General features: G+C 39.2%; 1 protein-coding gene across 1 annotated transcript in view; it reads left to right on the top strand.

Moving 5' to 3' along the window:
- Nucleotides 1-27,249, top strand: part of KCNQ5 (potassium voltage-gated channel subfamily Q member 5) — a 275,438-nt gene that overhangs the window by 173,848 nt on the left and 74,341 nt on the right. Inside the window, exon 2 of the mRNA XM_054280029.1 lies at nt 17,622-17,712. Within this exon, the coding sequence (XP_054136004.1) occupies nt 17,622-17,712 (91 nt within the window). The remainder of the gene's footprint in view (nt 1-17,621; nt 17,713-27,249) is intronic.

Genomic DNA, 27,249 nt, shown 5'->3' with positions numbered 1-27,249 from the left:
TACCCTTTTTGTGTATCAAGGAAAACTTCTGTATATTGCAGTGGCAGTCAGGAAGGGATCTGCTTATGTTAAGCCTTTTCCTTACTAAGCCAATGGGACTGGAAAATATACATTTCTATGGCCTTGTTGTTGCTAAGGAAAATATCTCAGAATAGTGGGTTTCTGTCTGAGAAACTAAAATCATATTAATTGGGGTATTTTCACAGTTAAATGTTCAAGAACTTGGTACGAGCTCTGCTATGTGTCTCTGTTACTCAGAACAGGCCAATTGCTTTAGTCAAAAGTGAACACATCCAGTTGTTGATTAGTTACAGCACGAGGATTGATGGCTTGTTTATCCAAATATTACAAATTCTCTGGTTTTCAGTTTTCCTTTTGCGGTAGCTGTTGCCTCTGCTATAGAAATGTGGTTACCAAAATGTGGTAACTATATAAATGAGGGAGAGAGCCTGTGGTGATACGGATGCAAAATATGCAAACAACTTCGGCTAAACATAGCTTTACCATAGTTTTGTTATATAAATGTCAACTTAAAATTAAATGTTATGGAAACATTTCTTTTATCTTTATGGACTCTCCCAGCTGCACAGTTTTCTCAAGTACAGTTTACATTTATGATGTTGTTTAAATCTAACACATACATTCAACATGCACAGAAGAATTTTTTAAAAGCAAGCTGTTTGCATTTATGCAGTAATTACCCAAGGTCCAGCTTTAGCCTTCCATATGCAAGACAAGTTTCTGCAAACTCTAGGGGGACCAGGAGTCACTGAAGCTGCGAGCAGCAGTTTGGTTTTTCCAGAGATTAACGAGCTGAAGACTTTTTATATTTGTTTGTTGAGGAACTATGGTATCCTGGGGTACATTAGGAAGAGCATTGCCAGCAGGTCGAGTGAGGCAAACCTGCCCATGTACTCAGCTCTAGTGAGCCAAATCTGGAGTTCTGTGTCCAGTTTGGGGTTACTCAGGACACAGAAGATAGGGAGCTCCTGAAGCAGCTCGAGCAGAGGAGTATGAAGGGACTGGAGCATCTCTCTTGTGAGGAAAGGCTGAGAGAGTTGAGCCTGTTCAGCCTTGAGAAGAGTTGCCTGAGAGGGACCTCATCAATGTCTATCAGTATCTGAAGGGAGGGTGCCACGAGGATGTTTCCAGGCTCTGCTTGGTCATGCCAAGCAACAGGACAAGAGGCAACGGGTAACAACTTATACACAGGTAGTACCACCTGAATATGAAGAATTTCTTTAATGAGTGGGTGACTGACACCCTGAACAGATTTCCCAGGGAAGATATGGAGTCTCCCTCACTGGAGATATTTAAGAACCTTCTGGACACAATCCTGTGCCAGATGCTCTGGGATGACTCTGAGCAGGGAGGTGGGACCAGATGACCCCCTGTGGTCCCTTCCAACTTGACCCATTCTGTGATTCTGTGACCCACAATGTATCGTTATTTTCATGGGCAGATTTCACAATATATTTGCCAATTTGAGACTTTTTTCCCCTTGGATGTTTTGTAGTGCCATTCCAAATACTGTGTTTTAGCCCATTTTTCCTCCGTATTTCTGATATGAGACCTACCTAGGAACTGCAATAATTTAAAAAAAGCAGTTTTAAAGTTAAGTTGTGTGGCCTCAACCAGCTCCTCTGTATTAGGCAGGTTATAAACATATTTTGAAATAGCAGTGTCTCTTTATGTAACAGCAATATCCTGTGGTGCACAGCAGAAATGTTAGGTACTATACATGCAGCTAAAGCATTTGAGTGGCCCAGCCCTTTAGTGTAGCTGTCTCCACAGAGACACCTGGTCATGGAGCTACAGAAGCTGGCAGATGGAGATTATTCCAGCCATATCACCTCACTGTGAGTCATGGAAAATAGACACCAGCATTCATTAATGCTGCAAATCTGCTTGGCCTGACATGGGCTGGGTTCAGTGGTCATTGGATTAGAATTTGGAAATCAGAGCTCACTCCTGTTTGTAACTTCCCTAGTTCCTGAAAAATTATTTATTTGGAATCAACAGATAATAAGGATTTAAAAAGTCTGGATGCAAACAGATTAAATTAACAGGAATGGTGATTGGCAGCCACTCAGAATGCCACACAGAGGTGGCAACAGGGCAGGTTCTCAGGAGTAGGTTCAGGTGAACAAATGAAAATATACATTTTCATAGTGCTGTTTCTTAAATTTTGTAAATCATTCACAGTTTGTATGCATGCAAAAAGTTTCCAGAACTGAGATTAACAATGTGATAGCAGCAGAGTTGTTCCGATGCTCAGTCTGAGGTTCAGGAAGCCCCTCAGCCACAGCCTGCAGGTAAAGAGCCAGCCTGGCTCCTGCATAGTCTTCCTTTCATATCTGCTCCAGCCACTGCTGCAAGGGCTGGACAGGCTTTGGTCTGTGGTTGTCCAGGCAGTGAAATGGCAAAGAACTTCACAGCAAATTTTATTCCATGAGAAAGCAGACTCATATGGACTTGAATTACCAAGCTGACTTTTCTTTTTTAAAGTCTGGAAAAATCTAATTATTTAGAGAAACTTTCAAGTGCTTCTATTAGCTGTTACCTGATCCACATTGGGTCAGCCACAGACTTCCTGAGGCAGCTGGCAAAAGCAACTGAGTGGGATGGTTTGGAGTTTTTTCTTTTGGGCTGTGAAGAAAAATCAATCAAAGTCTTTTAGTTCCCCTCTCCCCTTTCCTCTGAAGCAAAAAGCTGCATTTTGCTTCTTGTTAACTGCTAGACATCAAATCTAGAGTTAAGAAAAGGTCTTCCTGCAGATCAAATTGGCAGGGATTCGGTAGGTGTTTTTGCTTTTCTCTGCCAGGCCAGGCCAGGCCAAGGCCTGCCTGCATAGCCCTTTTCATATGATGCCTGCAGCTGCAGGGCCTTGTGGATGGGCTGTGCTCTTCCCATGTCCCAAAAACATGGAAAAGTTCAGTCTCAAGAAGTGCTGCAGTCACCTGTACTCTTCAGAAGCCTGGCTAAGTAAACTCCTGGTCACACCCAGTCATAAGCTCTAAGGAACATGTGAATATTCATTTTTTAAAAGAAAATTCTCTCTGATGGTCTACATTTGTGCAAAAGCCTTCCAGCCACCCTGGTTGTGCTTGCGCTACAGCACACTGGCTGAAGGCTGGAGTTGCCTTTTCATCTTCAAACAGATCCTGTAGGCCTTAGGCCTCTCATTACAAACCCTCATTCTTCCCCTAAACTCAAAAGAGCTGATATGGTGGGCAGGTGTAGCATGCGACCTACTGCACACAGTAGAGGAAACACATTGTGGAAAGACATCATGTATCTGCTCAAAAGATGATAGATAAATAAATTTCCAAATGAAAGTGCTGCACTGCTGGACATCCAAACCTCTGCCTGGGCATTTAATCCCTGCATTGAGCCTCAAAAGAGCTCCACAGGCAAATGAGTACTCCTAAGCAGGGCAGCTCAAAACAGCTACTCAGGGCTTCTGTGTCTGTAGATACCAGCTAATTGCTAGAAAGTCCCTCAGTGCTGGTAAAGAAATAAAAACTTATATAAGAAATATATCATTAACATGCACACTTTTTTACTTCATTGGCACAGGTTTGGTGATATTTCTTGTCTTTTCAGTACGTTAAAATAAAACTCTCTGACAAGATAAAAGGAATATGAGCAATTAAGTCAACTTACAACAAAGTAAACCCATGTCTGTCATAGTAAAAAACAATGGTTTAGTCTTGTTCTTGCCTGGGCTGCAGCAAAAAATAACCAGCAAAGTAATGGGGAAAAAAATGCTAAGAATAGAAATGCAAGTAATGGAGACTGTGAAGTTATTTTGAATTCAAGGTTCTTGATACTGAGACTACATGACCTTTAAGGTGCCTTTCAACCCCAGTCATTCTATGATTCTGTGATTCTGTGATTCTGCAATTCTATGATTCTGTGATTAATGTTAGTTTTACAACTTGGAAAAAAACAAGGTCAGTGAGGTTATTGGAATAAGGAGGAATAGCCATGAGAGAACAGCACCAGAAGGATGAGAATGCAGACTATCCCATCATCCCAGCTCATGAAGACAACTTGTTCTTAACATTGAGTGATGCAGTCTGGTGAGCTGGTAAAAAAAAAAATAACAAAATCACTTGATGATTAGACTTTGAGGAGTAATGTGATGCTCAGTGTTTCTTATGTAAGAAATGGAGCTACATGTTAAACTGTAACTGTGCAGGCAGTCAGGTGTTGTACCAGGCTGTCCAGAGAGGTCACAGCCTCCTTCCCTGCAGACACTCACCATTTGACTGGACAAGACCTTGAGCAAGCTGATGTAATTGAAATTGCTTTCTGCAGTTTGGACAAGATAACTGCTGGGGGTACCTTCCAGCCAACATAGTACTGTGATTTTTATGAACTTCCTTTGTAAAAGAAGCCACTGTAACTATAGTTTCATTAGAGATTAATATGCTGACTCTAACAGACAGGTTATTGGTAATTTATTTGCCTGTGATTGTCTGAGTTCAGTGATGCTCTGGGCATACTAAAAAGGAATTTATTTCATACAGTTTTATAGGAAGGTTTGACTGAATGATCTTCTGTTGCTTTGCTTGATTGGGTTACTTTTTTATCTGTGAGCTCTCATATGAATGGATGGATACTGTTACATGATTTTTCAGTTAAATTAAGATACCCAGTCCTGTTCAACATTCATTCTGTAAAGCTATGTAAATAAATGTTCATAATGGATCACAGAATATATTAAAAGAGCAGAATTTGGTTTTTACACATAAACATATAAAATTGTTTTGGCTCACCCTGAATCCACTCTTTTCAGGCTTTCTAAGGAATTAGGAGACAGGCAGACATGCATCTCTGTTGGAAAGAGAAAAACAATGCTCTCACTATAAGTTGGTGCAGTCAGCTGGTGAATCTCAATTAAGAACAATTCCTGGCTGTGCTTGAAGTGCTCTGTCTGGGTGCCATACATAGCTTAAATCACTCCTGGCCTAGGAAGGATAAATTGTCAATTTTACCAAATTTCTCCTGTGCACTTCAGTTAATAGTTTTAAAGACAATTTAAAAGACAATTATAAATTTAGACTCTCAGAGGCTCATAATTTGCAAAAGCTCTTCATTGCCTACCCTGTACTGATTTTTAATGTGAACCTTTACGAGTTGTAGGAGGCAAAATTACCACGTATCTCAGCTTCACATTGTTAATATAGGAGAACAACACTGCTGTGTCTTATGATGGAGTTTTCTGGACTGAGTACACTGAAGAGAGTACTATTATGCTGTGTTGGGAGTCACAGAGAGGTGTTCCTTTGGCTCTCCAAGAGCCTGGAGTCATTCTTAGCTGAAATATACCAACCAACTGGACCTCCTTGTACTGACAGAGGTGTTTTTCTCCTTCTAGCAGAGACGCATGTCTGCCTGTTCCCCAGTTCTGGGAAGTTACAACCCTGTTTACCAGTATGGTCCATACAACTACTGAAGGCTAATACTTTGTGTATTGAAGCTCCAAGAAACCGACTTCATCTGTGTGGTTAACAAAGGGATCTCCAGGGCTTCCTCTGCAGCCTTGGAAGTATGCAGTGTTCAGCAGTGTGTACTCACAGTCATCTCTGATCAAACTGTGCACATGGAATCACAGGATCATAGAATGGTTTGGGTTGGAACTGACCTTTAAAGATCATTGAGCCCAATGCACCTGCTGCAGGCTGGGACACCTGCAACTAGATCAGATTACTCAGAGCCCCATCCAGCCTGGCCTTAAACACTTAGATAAGTGCTTACAGGATCATCCTGTGTGAAAGGAAACTGATCTGCTAAAATGAAATTCATATAAGACGATCTCTGTGCCAGCAATATGTCTGATAAATGCAAACTTGTTTCACACAAATTTCTGAGCAGAACAATTTTGGCAAAAAGTGAAAGCCGCTGCAAGATAAAATGTTGGAAAGTAAAAGCACCCTCATGCATTGTTTCAAACAGGCAAGCAGCAGCTTTAATGTGTTTAAGATCAAAGGGCAAGTTTTTCCCCATATGGAAAATAAATGATCACTGTGTATTTAACATTCTGCATAAGCTCAACAGTTGTTCCAGGACCTTTGCAACTCAGCATTTAACGAAACAACTCATAATTGAAACAGAAGCATTACTGTTGCCAGAGCAGTGCATGGGCACAGCTTTGGCCGTGGAAGGCAGAGGTGTGAGCAGCAGCCTGAGGGATGCCCCAGCAGAGGTGGGCACAGAGGGGCTGCCCTTCCACACTGCAGTGACTGCAGAGCTGCTGCCCCACCTCGCAGGGACTTCAGAATATCTGCTTTGGTGCAGGGAAGAAATTAGGTAATACTCTTTCTAGCTGGAGTGATTGTGAGATAAAAGACCCTGAAAAATAGAGTAAATGAGTCACATCACTGGGCTTTGACTGTAGAGACTCAGACAGAATAAAGGCTTATTGTGAAAAGTGTTGCATCTTGCTTTAGGTCTCAAGACCTAAACAGTGCTGCAAGAAGTTTTCTGTTCTCAAAGTAGTGTGTGATACAAAGCAACAAGATGTTTGTTGTACCCTCTACAGCAAGACCTAGTTCTTGACAAAGTGTGTTTCTGTTCTTTGCTTTTAAACACAAAGAAACTTAGACATATGAGAAAATAGGTGGACGCCCCACTGCCCCCTCAGTTTTGAAACCTTGTGCTTCTTTCCTGTCAATATTATATGGATGAGCTTAGAGAGGAGATAAGTGTTGCTGTGAGTAAGTTAAACTCATGAAATTTTCATTGTCATTTGAACCTTGTAAGATGGGATTCTTCTTTTGCAATCTCACATGCTTCTGCCATCAGGTTCTGGTCTGTTAGTACTGCTGCCTAACAACAAGAAAGGGCACTTCAGATTCCAGAAAGTGCAGGACTTATTTAGATTAAGTAAGACAAGAATAATGGTGTGGTATAAAACTGAACACCCTTGAGCTAAAGTGCTGTGATTGATTCTTAGAAGTAAGTTTAATACTAACAGTGCATTATGTTAGAAAAATATTCTGTGTTCCATTTATATCCTTGTTTACTACTGGGAGAAAATGATAGGAAATTAACAGGATTTTCTCTGCTCTGGTGATATTTATGAGTCAGCTCATAATTCCCAACACAAGCCATGCTTCCACTGAAGTCAACTGTAAAGTTTCAACAAAAACCAAAACTCAGCTATTAGTTGCTAGGAGTAAATAAAGTTAGAGAAAGAAGACCTAGATCTTGTTACATTGAAGAAATTTTCTTAAATGGCAATTCTTGATAACATTATGGCATATTTCTACCAAATTTAATAAGCCCTGGCATTTGTGGCTGCTTTGATTTCTGTTGTAGCTGTGAGGGACACTGGGGCTATAAGGTAGCACAGGCTTGTAAATACTTATGCTTGCCACTTTTTTTTTTTAATTCCGTCATGAATATATGTTTTTTTTCAGGATAGACTTGTTCTTGCCTCCTCATTCTCCTTTTTAACACTCCATAATGGAGTGCTCAAAAATATTCTTCTGTATTTCAGTGTATTAAATATGACAAATCATTCCTTTCTTAATCAACTTCCTGAACTGAAGCATCATAAAGTGATCAGATTAATTAGTATCTCTGATTTTTTTATCACTCTGTACCATTCCTCCCACGGCCACCACAGGCTGATATAATGATGTGGTATAATACACCTCAAAGTTCTGATGTTTCTACTTAAAATAATTTTTTTATTTAAAAAGAAATATTTTTAAAGTGTGATTTATTTTCTTATCTGCTATTCTGGTTAACATGTGAGATAACCACATTTAATGACAGCAAATAATTTGGAATCCCCATACAAAGACAAGTATCCCATAGATTCTTCATCTATATCATGAACTTGAGCATTGCTGCCAGAACAGCCGTGTTATTTTGCAGCCTGGAAAGCTATTGTTGGAGAATTTGTGGGTACTTCTTTGTTCACATGTCTGGAAGGATAAAAAATTGTAGAAGTAGCCAAGGATTGCTAAGATGCCTTCTTGAGAGACATGGTGAAAAGAAATCCCATTTGCTCATGTACCACAGTACAGTATTTTTGTATGACTGCCTTTGAGTGCCCTTTCCCCTGAAAAACTCCCTAATTGTCAATGTTGTTGATTATATATCAATGAAAAGCAAATGTAAAACCAAAGCAAAATCCAGTATATAATATACTACAGGAGAAAAATAAGAGAAATTAGGAAATTGATTTTTGTTCCAGAGCTCTTCAATAAGATTAAATATTTTAAGTGAAAATGCACAGCTGACTCAAGTGCTTCCCACAGTATCAAGCATTCATAATCAATTTGGGCTAATTGTCTTAATCCCAAGTTTTTATTAAAATCTGTCAATCAGGAACCTGAATTTGAATTATTAAATTTTCAATATATTTTGTCCCTATCTTGACCTTTGATTAAGATGTAAAACAGTACTGAAATCACAGAATCAAGGAATATTCTGAGTTGGGAAGTACCCACAGGGATTATCAAAATCCAACTCCTGCCCTGCACAGGACAGCCCCAAGAATCACACCATGTACCTAAGAGCAGTGTTCAAATACTTCTAGAACTCTGGCAGGCTGGTGCTGTGATATATCCTCAGGATGTGAAATACCCTCACTGTAAATCACAGTTTTTGCTAAATAGGTTTGTTTGATAGTGTTTTTTCAACACAATATCTTGACATCCAGAAGGACCTATCTGTAGTAAAATAGATATCTGTAGTAAAAATGTAGTAAATATCTGTAGTAAAACAGGCAAGTCCAGAGAAAAATTTCATCCAGATACGTGGTAACTCCCAGGCCAGACCCAGGAACTGCCTAGAAAAGTGGTGTTTTACCCAGGCCAAAATCACTCTAATGGCATTTATTGGTGTAGACCATCAGCAGCCATTGGGAGTGTCATTCCCTTTCACATTGCTCAGGGGTCCAGCTGAATCACAGGGAGTGGGGTTACCTCCAGAGGATGGGGTAGGCAGGCTGTTTTTCTTCCAGCACGGAGTGTTTCCTTCTTCACTTTAGCTGCCAAAGCCAGCGCTGGCATTGTTGGCCACTGATGGTGGATTAGGCAATGAAGGTAACCGATGAGCACCAAGCCGACAGGCAGCTCTTGTGGCATAAAAAACAACCAGCAGTCCTACAATCTTTCTGTTCTTTTAAGTTTGCTCTGTTACTTAAAAAAACCCAACCAAAGGTAGTGGCAATATTTTTGTCTTAAATCCCAAAGACCCAGAAAGCTGATTTTATAGAGGATTACGGTGATGATTACAGAACACATTTCTTTCTAGCACATCTATATGTTTCTTATATTAAGAATTATTTTCTCATTAGCAATACATCTAAGTGCAATATGTTAGCAAACACTTTTACAGAAAAAGGTTATTTGAGTACTTCCCTTTGCCCTAAGTTGTGAAAAAGGTTAAAAAAATAAACTGAAATAGAAAAATTATTTTAAAGAAAAGGTTATATAGTAGTCTTCACTTCCCCAGCTTCATACTGCAATTCTTTAAATTTTCTGTATTTCATTATAATAAAGTTTTTCTCTTAATTTTTTATATGTTCTAAAACAATTATAGAAATTCTGCAACATGTGTGTTAAAGACAACATCATTTCTATTCCTATTTTTAATTAATTATCTTGTGAAGTTTGTGTGGTCAAGCAATGTTGCTATGTAAGCTACCAGACTTGTCACTGAGTGTTGGAGCTATGTGATGCAAAATTAAAAACCTACAGAGTTGTCTAAATACAGATTTGATTTACTAAATTAAGTATTCACATTTGAAAATGTTGGTCTACAAAAAGATCTATGCTTTGAGAGTGATAAAAGGAGCATTTTGTCATATTCTACAGATTTGAGGCAAATCAGTATAATGCTTCCCAATCATTAAAATTGTTAAAATCTGGTGGAGCACGTGCTTTATTCTTAATTTTCTTTTATCTCCTGTTAAAGCAAATAAAACTAGAAAATATCTAGGTCACAAGTGTCTCTGAGCACTAAGAAAAAGCATCTCTTTTCTTTTCTTTTCTTTTCTTTTCTTTTCTTTTCTTTTTTCTTTTCTTTTCTTTTCTTTTCTTTTCTTTTCTTTTCTTTTCTTTTCTTTTCTTTTCTTTCCTTTTCTGTGAATGTGCTTGCTCAAGGAAGTATGATGCCTCCTATTTTAGAAACCTGGAGAAACTTACCTTGATGTTTTATTTTTTGTCTATGATGGAATGGATTATCAAATGTTCTTTTAATGACACTTTTATTTGTGCCCTATAGGTACCTGAGCTATTTGATTTGCTTTGTTTTGATATCATCTCCTGTTACAGCCTCTTCATTGCTTTGTCAATAGAAGCAAATACAATCACTTAGCAGACTCTGCTAAAAATACGATTCCTTAAAAATATGCCAGAAAAGAGCAATTTAGGTTGACAACACCTTTTTTCACACTGCAAATGTAAACTGTTTCATTCTTGATAAACTGTCCTAATTTTTAGAGAAAATAAATCATCCCACATTGGAATGAAAAGCATTTTTAAAACAAAATTTATCCATCGCAGCCTGACAAAACTCACCTTTCTAAATAATAAATACTGCTTCAGCAGTATAATCAGTTATTTAAAAAGTCAGACATGAAATTCCATTCAAATTTCTATATTTCTGAAAAAGGTAGCAATTAACCCAAAGAAAGAATATATAAAAAGACAGGTTTACTGCAATACTTTTTTCTTCTGGAAAATTATTTATCAGGATTCCTATCCAGTTTATTTTTTCCATTCTAAGACTGTGAGGTCTTCATACTCTACCTCTCCATGGCCAGGGTTGTACTTTTTCTGGGTAGAAGGCAGTGCAGTATCAAGCCCTCAACATGCTACACTCTTCCACTTGAAGAAAAGGTTGAAGTGCAAGTCATTTTAAAGGAAGTCTACAGAAGAAATTTATGATCTTTTTCTATGGAAGAACGCTTATTCTCCATGCAGCTTTTGTCAAACATTCTTAACAAATTGTAATAACCTTTGTCGTATCTCATTTTCTTGCATAAACAAGTCATACTGAAACTATAAATGATGGAAAATTTAATCCACATGGCTTGCACTATCAAAACTGTTAAGCTGTATTCTTTTCCACCATGTCAGCAGTGCATTATCTGTTTTATAGGAATGTTGAAAAGATTACTTTTTAAGGGAGATACTGCAGGACCTGTGTAAATGTCCGTCCCATGCCTGCATTAGATGACGTTCTCATTTTCAGTTCTCCCTGAAGCTAGGAAAATGCTTCAGTGTTTCTCTTTCCATGTGCTTTCAGAGAGGGCCTTCCCACCAGCTCTGATACCTGCTCAGAGGCACCAGGAAGGGCCAGAGGCTGCTTTCAGCTTTGTGCTGCCTTCCTGCCTTGAGCATTCATGTTTGCTCTGGAATGGAAGGTGGTGCACCAGCCCTCAGCTGAACAACATGCATTAATTCTTCCTCCGTGGGAACTTGGTGCCTTGAAAATTGTGTTAATGTATAAAAGTAACTCTTGGCCCAGGAGATGATGTTTTTTTCTTCTGTCTTCCCCTGCAAGTGCATGGGATACTGAATTGTTAAATTCTTCCTTTCACACATCAAGAGGCTTGAGAGTGCTGATAACATCTAGCCAAGGCACATCTGTCTTTTTGCTTTTTGTGAGAATTGTTCACCAAAATTAATAGTCCCCGGGAAAGTGTAACAGTACTATGAAAGACTGTCTTTCCTTCCTTTTTTAATAAGGTTTTCTCTGGGTATTTTACCGATTTATCTAAAACCATAATGTATCTATTGGTGCTATCCATCCAGTATAATCTTCAGCACATTTATTTATCTAATGCCTCACACAGATTTTTATGCATTCCAGGATTAAATATCATGTAAAGGCAGCACTTGGGTACTCAACTCAGCAAGATCCAATCACTGTCAAGAAAGCATGGCCACTGCCCCTGACTGTGGAAAGAGTTTCTTATGGAGGGGCTCAAATAACTTCTATGAAGACTCAGACCTTGTGAATGCAAACAACTTGAAACTTTAAATTTGCAAGTAACTGCATTAGTATACCAGGAGGAAAAGTAAGAACTACTTTTTTGGTTGTAGTTAGAGTTAGCAAAAGCTTTCAAACATTTTCTAATTCCATACAAAATCCAGGATAATGGCACTGCCAATGATGTGCAAACAGTTTTGGTCATAATTCTGAATGCCCTTACCTGTATGGAGATTAAATCAGACCTCAATTAATACTGGAGAATAACTCTGGTGGTCTAATAGCTTAATTGTGCCACTTTAACAGTGATATATTTTTATTATTTACAGGAGAGGCCACAAAAATTTGCAGATGTTTAACTTTTGATTATTTTAATTCTAGCAGTCAGTCATGCAGCAAAATATCTCTTAAAGATCTTCCCAGGGTGTATTTTTTTCTCCTCATGATACTCCTTGAGTAATGTTTTAACAATTGCTTTAAACTGAACATCCTCTTCCATATGAGCAGACCTTAAATCAAACAGTAGTAAAATTCTGCTGAAAATTATATAAATGGAGACTTGGTAGGTCCTAATTAACCAATTAGAAAAGTTTATGAGAGGCAGATTGATTAAAAATCAAAGCTTCTGACTTATATTATCTTTCATAAACTGGCTTTTCTCCAATTAGTATATGCTTTCAGGAGCAGGGGAATAAGATGAAAGGATCTGCAACAAAACTGATTACTGCTGAAACAAAATGGAAGTCACTGCTTTTCATGAAATACAAGGCTATGGCAGTACTTGAATAATTTTATGGGAAGTTGCTGCCTAAGGCATATGTTTTACTGTCTGATACTGAATGCATGAGGAAAAACCATCTGGTTTTTTTCAGCCTGAACAATTATATGATCCAGATTGAATCCCTAGAGGCCAAATATAATTGCTCTGTGTTTTGCTTTTTCCTACTCTCTACCTACAGCAGCATGGTCTTGTACAGAATGCATTGTAGCGCACAGTTCAAATGATGGCATGGGAAAATACTTTTTCTTCTATTGAGGGCTATCAAATTACTATCCAGGGCTTATTGCAATCATCTACACTTCATCAGACACTGGAGAAATAATTCACAAAAGGAAAGAACAATTCCTGATAAACTTTGACCACTGTGATGTTTGAACCTCAGGGATTTCTATTTGCTGGACAGATCCTCATTTAACATTCAGCCAGGTGAAAGTTGTTGCTGCAGCCTTCATGCCTTCAGTTCCAGCTGGGAAAAAGGAGAGGTGCTTTCCTTTGCATGGCCTGAGTAAACAGATTGCACTAAAAACATAGCAAGTGAATCTTCACTATTAGTTTACTTTGAAGGAAAACACTTCTGTAATATATAAACAATGGAAAATACTCCACTTTTGTTTCTAGTGTTGTGTTTTACAGCACCTAAATGTATGCTTTTCATTTTGCCAGGCTAGTAGGACTGCGTTTCTCCCCTCCATAAAAGCGCTTATAGTTTAATTTTAGACATAATGTGCTGAGGGGCACTAAAAGAAGTGTTCAGTGTTGGAGGGAGGAATGAGGGACTGAGGGGCAATATTTGAATTTGTGGGTGGATAAATACAAACATTTTTATTTTGTTCTTTAATAATAACAACAATAATAGTACTAGTAATGATGATGCTCCATGCCTTTTTAGTTTCTGGAAAAATTGAGAGCACGAGTTATAGAATTTTGGAAAATTCTCTTTCCGAGACTGTTTTTATGTATTGCTGTGAGGATTGTTTCTGCTTTTCATGGATAAACTGCAGAACTATGTCAACCAGGTGCTAATCCACACTGCACCTGGCGTTCCTGAATATTTGCTTTTATTTTGATTAATACACTGCTTAACTGTACTCATTCCCTCTCCTGACTCACTCTTCCCATCTCTTGTGAATAAACACCTTGCCCACAGTGATATTCTAAATCATATCCTGACAGACTGTGGAAAGCAAGTGGTGGGTAAATGGACGATGGTTTTGGGTAAGATTGGGCTGTGACTTAAAAGGATCAGGTTTATTCCACATGTAAAGACTTTCTGTGTAGCCTTAGGCAAGTCCCTTACCTTTACTGTGCCATGGACTCCAACTGTGATACGGGAACAAGAAACTTTATTTTTTCCTGCTGTGTCTGTTTTCCATAATTGTGCTATAAGAAATCTCTTCCAAGTGAAAACTGGTATTGTGTGTTTGGATAAGACCCAGTACAACTGGGCTCCCAATTTAGTTGGTATTACAGGAATAAAATCAAACAAGAAATTTTTAATACCTAAACACAAAGGAAGTAAGCAAATGTCATTTTAATTGATTCAGGTCTAAAGAAATTCAGCAAAAGGAAATTACATTCTTTTACTGTAAATTCTTAGTCACTTAATTTTATTTTGCCTCTATGCAAGCCTTAATGAGAAGAAACCACATTTATGCCTATGTCAGTAGGATGTAATTATAGGGGGATTACATCTGAAGGCTGTAGCAGCTGAAACTACCAGTAATGTTCTATGAGATTTTGCCATTTTTGTAAAGTGACATGATGGGGAGAAAAATTGCTCACAAGATGGATTTTTGTCACTTATCATACAATCACATAATCATAGAAAAATAGAATCATAGAAAAATAGAATCACAGAATGGTTTGGAGTTGGAAGAGATGTTAAGATCATCCAGTTCCCCCCCCCGCCATGGGCAGAGAACCTTCCACTAGACCATGTTGCTTAGAGCACCATCCAACCTGACCTTGAACACGCTCAGGAATGGAGCATCCACAAGTTCTCTGGGTAACCTGTTCCAATGCACCCGCACAGTAAAGAATTTTTTCCTAATATCTAACCTAAATCTTACATCCTTCAGGTTGAGGACTTGCCCCTTGTCCTATCACTACATGCCCCTGTGAGAAGTCCCTCCCCAGCTTTCCTGCAGGCCCCATTTAGGTAATGGAAGGCTGATCTAAGGTAGGCTTCCTGGAGCCTTCATTTCTGAGGAGATTGGAGGGAACCTTGATTCTCTCAGCCTCTCTTCACAAGTGAACGGGTCCAACACTTTAGATCAGTTTAGTGGCTCTCCTCTGGCAGATGTCCCAACAGGTCAATGCCTTTCTTATGCTCAGGGCCCCAGGGTGGGATGCAGCACTCCAGGTGCAGTCTCACAGGAGCAGAGAGGGGGAATCACCTTCCTCATCTTCTGGCCACTCTTGATGCAGCCCAGGATGTGGTTGACTTTTTGGGCTGTGAGCATGCTGAACTTTTTGTCCAGAAACATCCCCAAGCCTCTCTCCCCAGGGCTGTTTTTGATCCATTGTCTTCCCAGCCTGTACTTGTGCCTGGGATTGCATGAGTCTTGTATGAGTTTTTTATTAAATCTTGAAGCATGTGTTGATCTTCACCTTTCTCTAGTCTAGAAGATAAGACTTGCCAATGCTGTGTGCCAAATGTGCACTTTACCCTCCTGGATACTGTTTTATTTACAGTCCTTAATAGAATTTATATGCAAGCACCTATCATATTTGATTTTCAGAGTAGAACTTCTCCCCAGCAGTTAAGTGATATGCTACAAAATATGCCTCCAAAGCCTTATTGCATTGCAGATAGAGATTTTCTACTAGAAATTCTGAAGACTAGAATTATATTTTTATGTAATGTATTGGATATATTGTAGCATTCCTCTATTACATCACTATGGGAAGTCTGTATGTTCTGTGGGAAAAAGTAATCATAGCTCCTGAAGCTCGTGTGTATCAACTGCAATAATATATTAATGCTATATCCAGTAGTTAGAAACACAGAAGTAAGTAAGTTGAAAAAAGCCTCAGTGAGTCTTCCAGTCCAACCTCCTGCTCAAAGCAGAGCTCACTTCAAAGTCAGACCATGGCCTTATCCAGCCACGTTCTGCAATCTTTGGGGGCAGAGGTTTCACAGTGTGGTGCATTGACCCTGGCAGGACACTGGGTGCCCACCAAAGCCTCCCTGGAGTTCCCCTTCCTCAGCTGGATGGAGGAGAGAAAGTCTAAGGAAAGGCTCATGGGTCATGATAAGGGCAGAGGGATGTGTGTCTACATTAATTACAGTACCTGTTCATGTGGGTTAGAACACCAGCTAAGGAGTCCCAGACCAAAGTCAAAGTCCTGCTCTTTGTTGGTTGCCTCAATGTGCAGCATGACTGATTGTGACCGTGGTCACAGGGGTTTTCAGGATGAGAGAGAGGCGAGAATGTTGACTCCATGATCAGAAGGCTTGATTTATTATTATATGTTATATAATATATATATATTATATATTATATATATATATAACATTATGACTATACTAAAAAAGAAATAGAAAAGAAAAGGCTTCTTCAGAAGCTGGCTAAGCTAAGAATAGAATAGAAAAGAATGATAACAAAGGAGCTCTCTCAGACTCTGTCCAAGAGAGCTCAGTCCTTGATTGGCCATTAATTGTAAACATCCAAGAGGGGCCAATCACAGGTGGACCTGTTGCATTCCACAGCAGCAGATAACAATTGTTTACATGTGTTGCTGAAACTTCTCAGCTACAGCAGGAAAAATCCTAAGAAAGGATTTTAATGGAAAGATGTCTGTGACAACTGATAAGTGTTTTAAGAGGGAATTTAGCAAAACATTGGTAGAATCAATTATTACTGGGCGCTATTACTTATTAGTCAGTTCATAATACTGTGGGTAAAGTGAACTTCGTTTCATGGATAGTGAAACCATCCAGTTCACAGATGGTTTCACTAGCACAGTGGTACTGTGGGTGAAGCAGTACAAGGGGAAAGGATAATCCTTACCACCAACAGCATATGTGTCAGGCCAACACCAGTTCTGCCAGCTCATGTCTGCAAACACATGTGCTGTGACTGCTACGGGTTGGACATGGCATATGCAAGAATTTCTGCAATTATGCCATTTGTTTGGATCTTCCTCACAAAAAGATTTACATTTTTTTGCCTGTGTGTTTCATCAGTATCATGAAACATACTGGCTCATGCAAACTCAAAATTGTGTTCGTGTTTTCCTGATTGTAACTGCTTGCCCTGTGGCTTGTGTAATTGTTTTAAGTTCTTCAGTGGATTGTATGGTACTGAGTTTGTTCCCAGAGTGGAGCCTGTTCACTGAGGACAGTGATGCCATAGCTCTGCCTCTCACTTCAGGTAGTTTGAGCACTAAGTCTGTTGCTCAGAAGGAGGTTGTTTCTGATGGACAGACAGGGGCAATATGTAACTTAGCTTTTGGTAAACTTATGCAGCAGGGGTTTGCGGTCAGCTGTGGGAGAAATGATTTTTCAGACCTGGGAAACAACCCTCCCACTGGAAATCTCTCTTTAAAGATGCTTAAATTATCTGGATTGCATAAAGGTAGAGGACTGTGATACAAAAAGTAGCATCTTTGGATATTGGGTCATTTTACCAAGAAAATCTTTTTTCTCTGAATTCTAGCAGTGCTGCTTAGAAACATATAGATTTAATAGATTTAACAGGATAGCATTCTAATGTCTTTAATGAACTGAGTTAAGTGGTAGCTGTGTTCCCCTCTACTAATGAAGACTGTGCAGAGACAGTCTTCTATTAATGTTGGTGAAGTACAAACAATATAGATACTGGGTCAGGGTACTGTAACATATTAACAATTATTAATATTCTTTCTTTTTCAGTTTTCTCCTTGTGTTTGGTTGCTTGATTTTGTCCGTGTTTTCTACTATTCCTGAACACACAAAACTTGCCTCTGGTTGTCTCTTCATTTTGGTAAGTGAAAATTCTAAATACAAGATAGTTTTACAGATACTTTAGTATACATTCAAATCCTCTCCCTCACCATGGAGGAAGTAATATAATACAAGAATTGAGCATTTAGAAAAAAAATCAGACGTTTCTTCAGAATGACAAAAAAATGATAAGTTAGAGGATTCCACCATCTTTTTATTTAAAAACAGGTCAGATGGTAAGACAGTGCTAATAAAGTACGGTAGTGCATCCCGTTCTTTGCTTGAGAGCTGCTGTGGTTTATAACAGATAGATTTTCTACCGCAGTTTGGCAGTGACTGAGCATGAAAGACCTTTGATATTGCTGCTGTCATTTATAAAGTCAGTATGTAGTAAGAGGCACTTAAAATAAGAATTAATTTTGGTATCTTAGATACAGATTTGGGCTAGCTATTGGTAGATACTGACATTTTAGTAGCAGTTGCTGCAGTAGGACGTGGTAGTTTCATTATTTCTTCATAATACATGCTTTTGTATTATGTTTATCTCTCCCTTTTCCCTCCTGAGGTAAATGAAAAGGGCTTTAATCCCTAAAAGTGCTTAACATTTTTCATGCATTGTACGGAGGACACGTTATTCATCTGCTTCTTGATGGGCCCTTTAGTTCTGCAAGTGGTGGCCTGAGGATAGGCAGTAGTGGATATTAAAACGTCACCATGTACCCAGAGTTACCATGGTTATTTCAGTTCCATGCATTCAGCAGGCTGTGCCTTGTTAGGTAGCACCTGAGGTGAAGTAACTGTTGACAAATGCCAACATTTTAATTGTCATCACTGTGTATATCCAAAAGCTCTGGTCTTCAGAGCAGCTCCCTAATTAACCATGGCATGAGCAGGCTGATAATTATGTTGCATGCTGTCTTTACAGCACAATGGGCCACTGCATCAAAATACCTGAACTAAATGTCCAGAGCACGCTAGGTGCAGGTATGTGGTGTTTTGATCCATTGGATGATTTCTCAGCAGGGCTAATTAGGGAGAGCCATGCTAAATGTTGCATTTTTCTTCCCAGCCATATTAGTGCTTTTTCTTCCTCTGGAGAAAAGATCAGGTGGCATTAAACCAGCTAAAAATGGTCAGATTTAAACTTACTCTCCTACCTAAACCCACTATTTACAAATCTGAGCAACACTTGGTAAATGGAAGTCTGTTTAAATGTTCTGCAGCTAGTTATATTATTGTAACTGGTACACTAATTGCTAAGATTTTTTGGTATAGAAAACAGGAAAATCTGATTAGTCTGAAAATACCCTATTTGTAATAGAAGAGGCTTTGTGGCAAGTAATCCATTTTCCTGTATACTTATGCAAATTGGTCACAGAAATACCATTTGTTCTGACATAAAATATGCATTTCCTGTGAGCCACATATTTGTTGATTGTGTTGGCACACTTAGCAGTGCTGATTCCTCAGCTGGCTGGCTCCCTGTACCGTGCCACAGGTCTCCCAGGAGCCACAGTGTGCAGGAGCTCTGTGGATGCCTGGCCTGCTCCCAGTGCTGGGCAGAGGTGTGGTGAGCTCTGATTGCTGGCACACCAGTCCTTGCAGAGGTGTCCATCAGATGAGCAGTGTCTGCTGGGGGAATCTTCTGTGCTTTTTGCTGCAATGGCTTCAAAGATGAGCTTTGTCCATCCTAACCGTTCTGTCTGTACATCCCATGGCATCCTCTGAACATGGAATAGGCGTTAAGGAGGAAGAGGGTGGATGGTTGATTCTTGAAGCATCAATACTAGCCTCATCCAGCATTTCTACAATAAAGCCTACTGTGTTCAGCAAACCTTTGGCAGGAATAAACCTAGTGACAATGAATTTTGCATCTCCTGCTGTGGGTCTCTAATGGAGAAATATATAAGCACAGCAAAGTATGATGTTTCAGAAGCAGGCTAAAGCTGACTGCTTAAGTGCAGTTTGGTGATGCATGGTTTGTTCCTTCCCTACATACTGATCAGTAGCTTATATTAACAATGTTACCAAAACAAACTTTTGCAACCACGAAGCAAGAGGACAATACATTTCTACATTAACTCAGGAGCAGTTGCTTGGCTGTGCCAATAGCTAACTGCAGTCACTAGAGTTTTCACAACCTTTTCCTTGCAGTGATTCACACAGCTCTTCCAAATGTGTCATTTAGTAAGACAGCTGTGTTCCCTATCAGGTCTGGTTTAATACTGTTTGTGCATTGTGCTTGAAATAGAAGATACATGTTTATTTTTTAATGAAGTACCGTACAGATATAACAATCCATAAAGCTGCCTGCTGGGTTTCTGTGAACTGTTTGTTTTGCAGATTTATTCCAGATGGTCTTCCCTACAGCCATGTTAATTGGCTAAAAAGCTAATGTAATGTTCCTCCAACTTAATACCTGAGCTGCTGCGTACGCTGGCTTTTGACATATTGCAGCTATTCACAATTGCACAGGGAGATTAAAGAGGGAAGTGTAGATGAGCCGAGCAAACCTTTTCCTCCTTCTCAGAAAGGCCAGAGGAGCTGAGAAGATTATTCTTCTCCAATCAGTCAATTCCATTTATCTACCTGAGCCATGCCTTGCAAGGGAGCAGAGAACACATCTCCTGATCACTGCATCCCAAATACTCTCTCAGAAACATGCAATTTGTGATAGCTCACAGCAAATCATTGTTTAGGAAAGCAATAATAGCTGAGGGCTTCTGAGCTTCAGCAGAGGTTAATGGACTCATCTGGGCTGTAGAAATGCCTGAGCTCTGCTACCAGAGCTGAGGCAAACCTGCCCTGCTGTGCTGTGTCGGACTCAGCTTCAATTCTGGCATCCACACAAGAACTGCTGTGTGCCAAGGCTGCTTCTCCTTATCAGGAAACCTGTCAAGGGAAACGCCTTTAATATTTGGATTTTATGCTTAACGTGAAAGCCATGCAGATAAGTTAAGTGCATGTTACATACAGCAAACATTGGATTGTTGAATCAGTAATTAATTTGGTTAGATTTGTGTCCAGAAATAATAAGAGTAACCAGGAGGAGATCATCAGATAAAACTCCACAATGAAAATTATGCTTTAGCCTCATCTTTACACACTTCTGGCACTTGAGTTCTAGCAGTGACATGTCCCAGACAGGCAGTAGGATAAAAATCTACTTGAGCATCAAAATAAACCACAAGCAGCTTAAGAATCCAACTAGCACAGCAAGAAAATAATCTTTGGGGTGTTGCTGATCTACAAGTACATTTGCTAGCACTTTATCAAATAATAAACACAAGGGGAGTAAAACTGAGACTGTGAAGGCAAAATCAAAACTTTTGGGGAAGATAGCCAAGAAGGAATATTATCTGGGACTGGAGGTCATTCACTCTCTTGACCAAACTCCCTATATCTTAAGTTCATTTTCAACTAAAGCTGTAAGTTATGTGAATTTCTGGTTCACTTCTGTTTGTTTGCTGTCAATGCAAGAAAATTAATAAAATAATTTGAGTTGAATCTTGAGTAAATTGACCCAGGAAGATTTGACTGATTGAGAAGTAAAAAAAAAAGGTCTTGGATCAGTTTAATGCTTCATTTGATCTGGCATAATATATTATTTCTGTATTGGATTATCTTAGAACTTTTGGCTTAAAACTCAGATTGAGGTTATAGGGAAAAAAATCATTTTTATTTGAAGTGAGAAATCATCCTCTTTTTTTTTTTGCAATTTTAATTTTTAATCAGAATGGTAGATTGAAAAACGTAAGCGAATTTCTGCAGGACTGGTTTTATCAAATCTGTTTTGTGGTTTTCTCTGAAAATGGCTGCAGTAGAAAGCTGTACCCAGATTTGTACAATAAAGGCCTCTGAAAATGTACTCTAAGAACACATTCTTCAGTCAGAAATAGTTCCCAAAGACACAAAAGCAGACAGTGTGCACAGGATGAAGCTGGTTTCTCCATGTACTAAAGTCACATACATGAACTCAAAATGAGAGTCTACCAAGTGCTTCTGGCAATTAATATCTTTCCAGGATTTTTTCTCTTAATATTTTTGCATAAAAGAAAGAGGATACCCATTGATTTGAGAACATAGTATACAGCTGCCCCAATTTGTCTCTGCTCTAGGAAGTCCAACCACAGGAATGTAATCATACAAATCCACTGCAGCATTGTAAAGCTGGACAGAGTGGATTTTAAAAAGGGAGATGGATGGATGAGTGCTCAATTGAAAAAAAAAATAAAAGAAAAAGCATTTTTTAGTTTAGTTATTGTGCCTCTTGCCATGCTTGGATAAAAGACCACCAGACCTGAAAAAGGACTTAATGATAGCTCTATAGGACCAGCTATCAAGGCATAAAAAGAAAAAATTATCTTGAAAGTTTTCAATTATAGATACATTTCTAACAACAGTAAGGTATAGATCATATTACTGGATTTTTCTTGAGTCTTCTTCTGAGAAAAACAGATTAATTTTACCCCCAGTTAAAAAATCATTGAGTTTGTTGAAACTCAAAATCAGTATTTCTCAAGAAATACTGATTTCTAGTGTTCTATTTTTCAAATCAAAACTTAGCTTTGAAATTTCAAAATTCGTCATAGAATTTCTTAAAAAATTGTATTAGATATACAACGATGATGTTATCAAAGACAGAATAAGAGAGGGAACTATAATGTTGATAAGGTCAAAACCTTCATGTTTTCAGTTTTGTTTGGATTCATGTACACTAATATTATAATAACATGAGAAAAAAAAATCAATCATGTAATAAAAAATTCCCTGTTAGCTTTGAAAATATTCTTACCACACAAAAATGAATATTTTCACATCTTTGCTGTTTAAATGGATGCTCTCCTATTATGTATACAGATTTGACCAGGTCCAAGCTGACTGTTGTTACAAAAACTTTGGACAGGAGTTCATCACAACTGCTTGTGAATCTTTGTGTAGAAACAGAGCAGACTTTCCACTGTAAATTTAAATGCTGGACCCACTTTGCTGAAATTAAAAGTTATTATGAGGAAGTCTGACAGAAAGCAAAAAGTTAAAATAAGAGATGGAGTTATTATAAACAGTGGCTGTCCTCAAAGCTTAATTCTTCTCTCAGAAGGCAGTGTTGGCACTTCAAACCAACCAGCAAATCTCTCTAACAAACAAGTACACACTGTAACTATGGAGAGAGAGATGAAAGTAACCATAAAATTATTTCCTAACAACAGAACACAGCACTGCACATAAAACTCTCAAGATATCTATATATTGTCAGCAGGAGGTATCTATATATTGTCAACAATGCTCAGGATGCTGAGTACACTTCAACAGGTCAGAGAATAAAGATGTCTCAATCCTGGCATAAGCCTGTTATTGATACCGTTCTGGGATTGATTATATTGTTAGCAATGTTTTGTTCTTTCTTTTCTTTTATTCTTCTGTATTAAGCAGAGATTACCTTTGTAAAGAAAAGATTGAAAATCACACATTGAACAGAATCATTTTTCCATTGTAATTAAAACTGCAATATATTAGGTGCTGCTGGGAAAGCTTAAATGGTTTTGATGACTAAAGATGATTAAAACTGCATATGGGATCTACAATCAGGGAAAAAGTAATCTTATAACTGAATCACTTGAAGAAGATAGGATAACGATGAACAGTTAACTCAAGTGCTACAGCATTCAGCAGCAAATGCAGTAGAAGGCAAGAGAGTTTTTGTCACTGCCAGAGCAGAACAACCAATCAGACACGTTTAACAAGAAATCTGCATTTGATGTGCAATGTTAGGATCACTGGACTTGCCACAAGTCAGTGGCTGGTGGATGAAATGCCATCCCCAAAATTATTTTTCATTCCTTTGAATGAGCAGGGCATACATAAAGAAATGAGTGGTAATGTGCAATGAAGAAAGATGAATGGAAATAGCAAAAGCACAAGTAGTGATAAGTGTAACAAGTTCATGAACTAGTACAATTTTACTATTAAAATGGCTAACATGTAGTAGGAAAGCCAGTGTGGAATTTCTAAATAGGTACATTACAGTAATTTATGCTATTGCTATCAGTTCCTATATAAATGGGGAAAATGGGGAGGACTAGATGTCAGTGATGGGCTGGCAGGCTTCCGATTAATAAGGATATAATTCTTTGAGGAGGGGAAAGCATATCTGCTTTAAGGCTGATCAACACATTGTGCTAAAAAACCAAACCGGCTGTCTTGGACTTCCTTTAAGGACAAGTAAGCAACATTCCTTACACAAATGCTTTTCCCATGACATGTCTTTCTTGTTTTATCACTTTAAGTGATAACAATGTAGCATGGGAAATCACCTCCAAGGAATAAGTTTAATATTTTCTGCAGATGTAGATTTGTGATAGATTATGCTAGATCCTGCAATATTGAATTTTATTGGCTTCATGCCAGTTTGAGATGGACATCAAGAGCTACCTCCTTAAAACAAGCAAGAAACAGTTTAGATTGCAACAGTAAAAATGGATAGATATCAAACTCCTTATCAGAAATTCAGACCTGACCTTTGTCAGGGAAATATTGATTTGCCAAATGGAAATGCACAATATGTCCCCAGAGGAAAGCCAAAGTACTTGGTTAAAAATAACATGTAAGGAAAAAATTCTGCAAACCATTAAATGTCAAAAGGAAAAGAGTGCTGAAGAAGGCAGGACATCAGTGATATGAAACCTGTTTGGAAATCTAGGGAATATCCAGCATCTGAGTAACACAGAAGAGCTGCAAACCACTCCATCTCTTTAGAGACGTGACAAAGCATGCGAGGACACAGCTTGCTGCAGTCGAAATGTGAACTTTCCTCAAGTCACAGGAGAAATCTGTTCAGTTTATGATTCAGTTTAAAAACTGTGAATTTGAGCAAATGTCCAGCACACAGCTGGATAAACACACCATGCTATGAGTGAGCAACTGGCTCATGGGTTGGGCACTAAGAGCTGTAGTGAATGGGGTGACATCAGACTGGTGGCCTGTCACTGTCACTGGTGGAGTCTCACAGGGCTCCATCACCAGCCCTATGCTCTTCAATGTCTTCATAAATTACTTGCAGGCAAGACATGAAAGGGCTACTGAGCAAGTTTGCAGATGATGCAAAACAGGGAGGAGTTGTGGCTCCCATAAAGGCAGTGAGGCCCTGCAGAGACCCTGTGGAATCAGAGGGCTGGGCAACAACAACCACAGGAAGTTCAATGGGAGAAATGGCTGGGTTCTGCACCTGGATGGGCAACCCTGGATGTACAGACAGACTGGGGAATGGGATAGTGGAAAGCAGTGCCAGGGAAAGGGACTTGGTCAATGGGAAGTTGAACATGAGCCAGCAGTGCCCTGGAGCCAAGAGAGCCAACCCTGTCCTGGGGGCATCAGGCACAGCATCACCAGCTGGGCAAGGGAGGGGATTGTCCTGCTCTGCTGATGTCTGTAGAGGCTACCTGGAACAGAGGCTGAACAGAGTTAAAGGAATAAAGTATTTATTGAAAGGCCTTCAAAGGACACGCCTTGAGCAGCACAAGAGCCCGGCTGGGGCTCTGTCCAAAATGTGCCCAGGATGGACAACCAGTCACAAGTTTTCACACTTTTACAAGTTTTGGTCCGTTTACATATTTGGGTCAATTGTCCAATTACAGCTTCAGATTATGAAGTCTCATCCTCCCAATTTGCTCCCTTCAATTTGCAGTTGTTTACACTTTTTGGCCCTGAAGCAACTGTGTTCTTGTTTCTCAGGCTGGAAAATGATTGTTTTGTGTAACCAAACTGTGAAGAGAACTTGGTAACACTTTATATGAAGTTCAGAGTCACACACTGAGGCAGGACAGACACTGAAGAATATGAAAAACTCAAGGCATCACTGCTCTGCACTGGAGCAGCCTCACCTCCAGTGCTGGGGGCAGTTCTGGGCACTGTAATATAGAAAAGATTTAAACCTGTTAGGGAGTGTCTAAGGGAGGGCAACAAACGTGGGGAAGGGCCTTGAGGGGAAGCTGTGTGAGGAGCAGCTGAGGGCACTGGGCCTGTTCAGCCTGGAGGAGACTGAGGGGAGACCTCACTGCAGTGACAGCTTCCTTGTGAGGGGACAAGAAAGGGCAGGCACTGATCTCTGCTCTGTGTGACAGTGACAGGACCCAAGGGAATGGCCTGAAGCTGTGTCAGGGGAGGTTTAGGTTGGATATCAGGAAAAGTTTATTCACCCAGAGGGTGGTTGGGCACTGGAACAGGCTCCCAAGGGAAGTGGTCACAGCACCAGCCTGACAGAGTTCGAGTGTTTGCACAATGCTCTCAGGCACAGGGTGTGACTCTTGGGGATGGAGCTGTGCAGGGCCAAGAGCTGGGCTCAGTGATCCTTGTGGGTCCCTTCTGACTGCAGGGCCAAGAGCTGGGCTCAGTGATCCTTGTGGGTCCCTTCTGACCCACCTGGTTCTGTGATTTTGTGATTCTGTGCAATAAGTAATGAAATACAAGCAAAAACAACCAATCAAAAAAAGTCTGTAAGAGTCCAGAGTAGACATACCTATAATGAAAATATCCACATAAAGTGAAGGTGGTGGTAAATACACAGACACACAGTGGAACTAAGTTCAGTCCTGAGGACCCTGAGTTGTGGGTGAATTACAAACATGAATTAGCAAATAAATACTGGCCATTTTAGACTTTTAGACTTTCATGAAGTACCTAAGGAAAGGGTGTATGTTATGGACAGGACAATAATACCTTTGGTATCACATCTGAACCAGACAGGAATTGGCTAATTGTACCACATGAAGATATGATCACAGGAAATGTATGCCTCACAAAGATAGATATATATTTTTTTTTATTTCTTTTTCCAAGAGACCAAAATTCCATAAGCCTGGAAAAATGTAATAGGAAAAAACTCCAAAACAGTCAGTGAATGGCATGATATGTGAAACAGAAGGCTTGGTATACTGGCTCCCAAAATTCAGTTATTTGACTAAAAAAGGGGGCCCAAGTCAGTTTTTCACAGAACCTGAGGAACTGAATAAAAATATTGTGACCAGATACATGTCCAAGTAACAGAAATGTTTAATGAGGTGATATTTTGGAGAAAATAAATGTGTGAACAGGATTTTGGCTGATTGAGTTGACTGCCTACCAGGACCAGTTTGTAGAAAGTTGGAAACTGTCGGAAAACACTTCCTTAAAGTTGTCTTCTGAAAATTTTGGTACCAGTAACATTTCAGCATGTATGAACTGAGATGCACTTAGGTCTCCAGTGGCTAAAACATGCACAGATGAACACCTAGGGAAACTCTCCTAATGAGCTTTGACAATTGGGAAATTGCAAGTAATTTCTAAAAGAACAGTGCAGATATCATTTGCAGAATCTCCAGCATTTAACAACTCCAAACATGCTAAGGCCAAAGAATAAATGAAATAAATGAAAGAATGTCCTACTCTGCAGTACAGCATGTCAGATGTTATCAGTTAATTGACATGCACATGATTAACCATAACAATTAGCCTAAACCCCTTGCATCCATACAAAATCAATAGGGATGCCAGGGCATAGAAGGATTCAGAGTTCTGATGCCTGTTCTACACTTGTTTGGGA

The sequence above is a fragment of the Melozone crissalis genome, unplaced genomic scaffold (genome assembly GCF_028551555.1).
Source record: "Melozone crissalis strain CALT ecotype California unplaced genomic scaffold, PUWL_Pcris_2 ptg000027l_1, whole genome shotgun sequence".
NCBI classification, from domain to species: domain Eukaryota; kingdom Metazoa; phylum Chordata; class Aves; order Passeriformes; family Passerellidae; genus Melozone; species Melozone crissalis.
The sequence above is the reverse complement of the archived record's forward strand: the minus strand, read 5'-3'. Positions and strand labels throughout refer to the sequence as shown.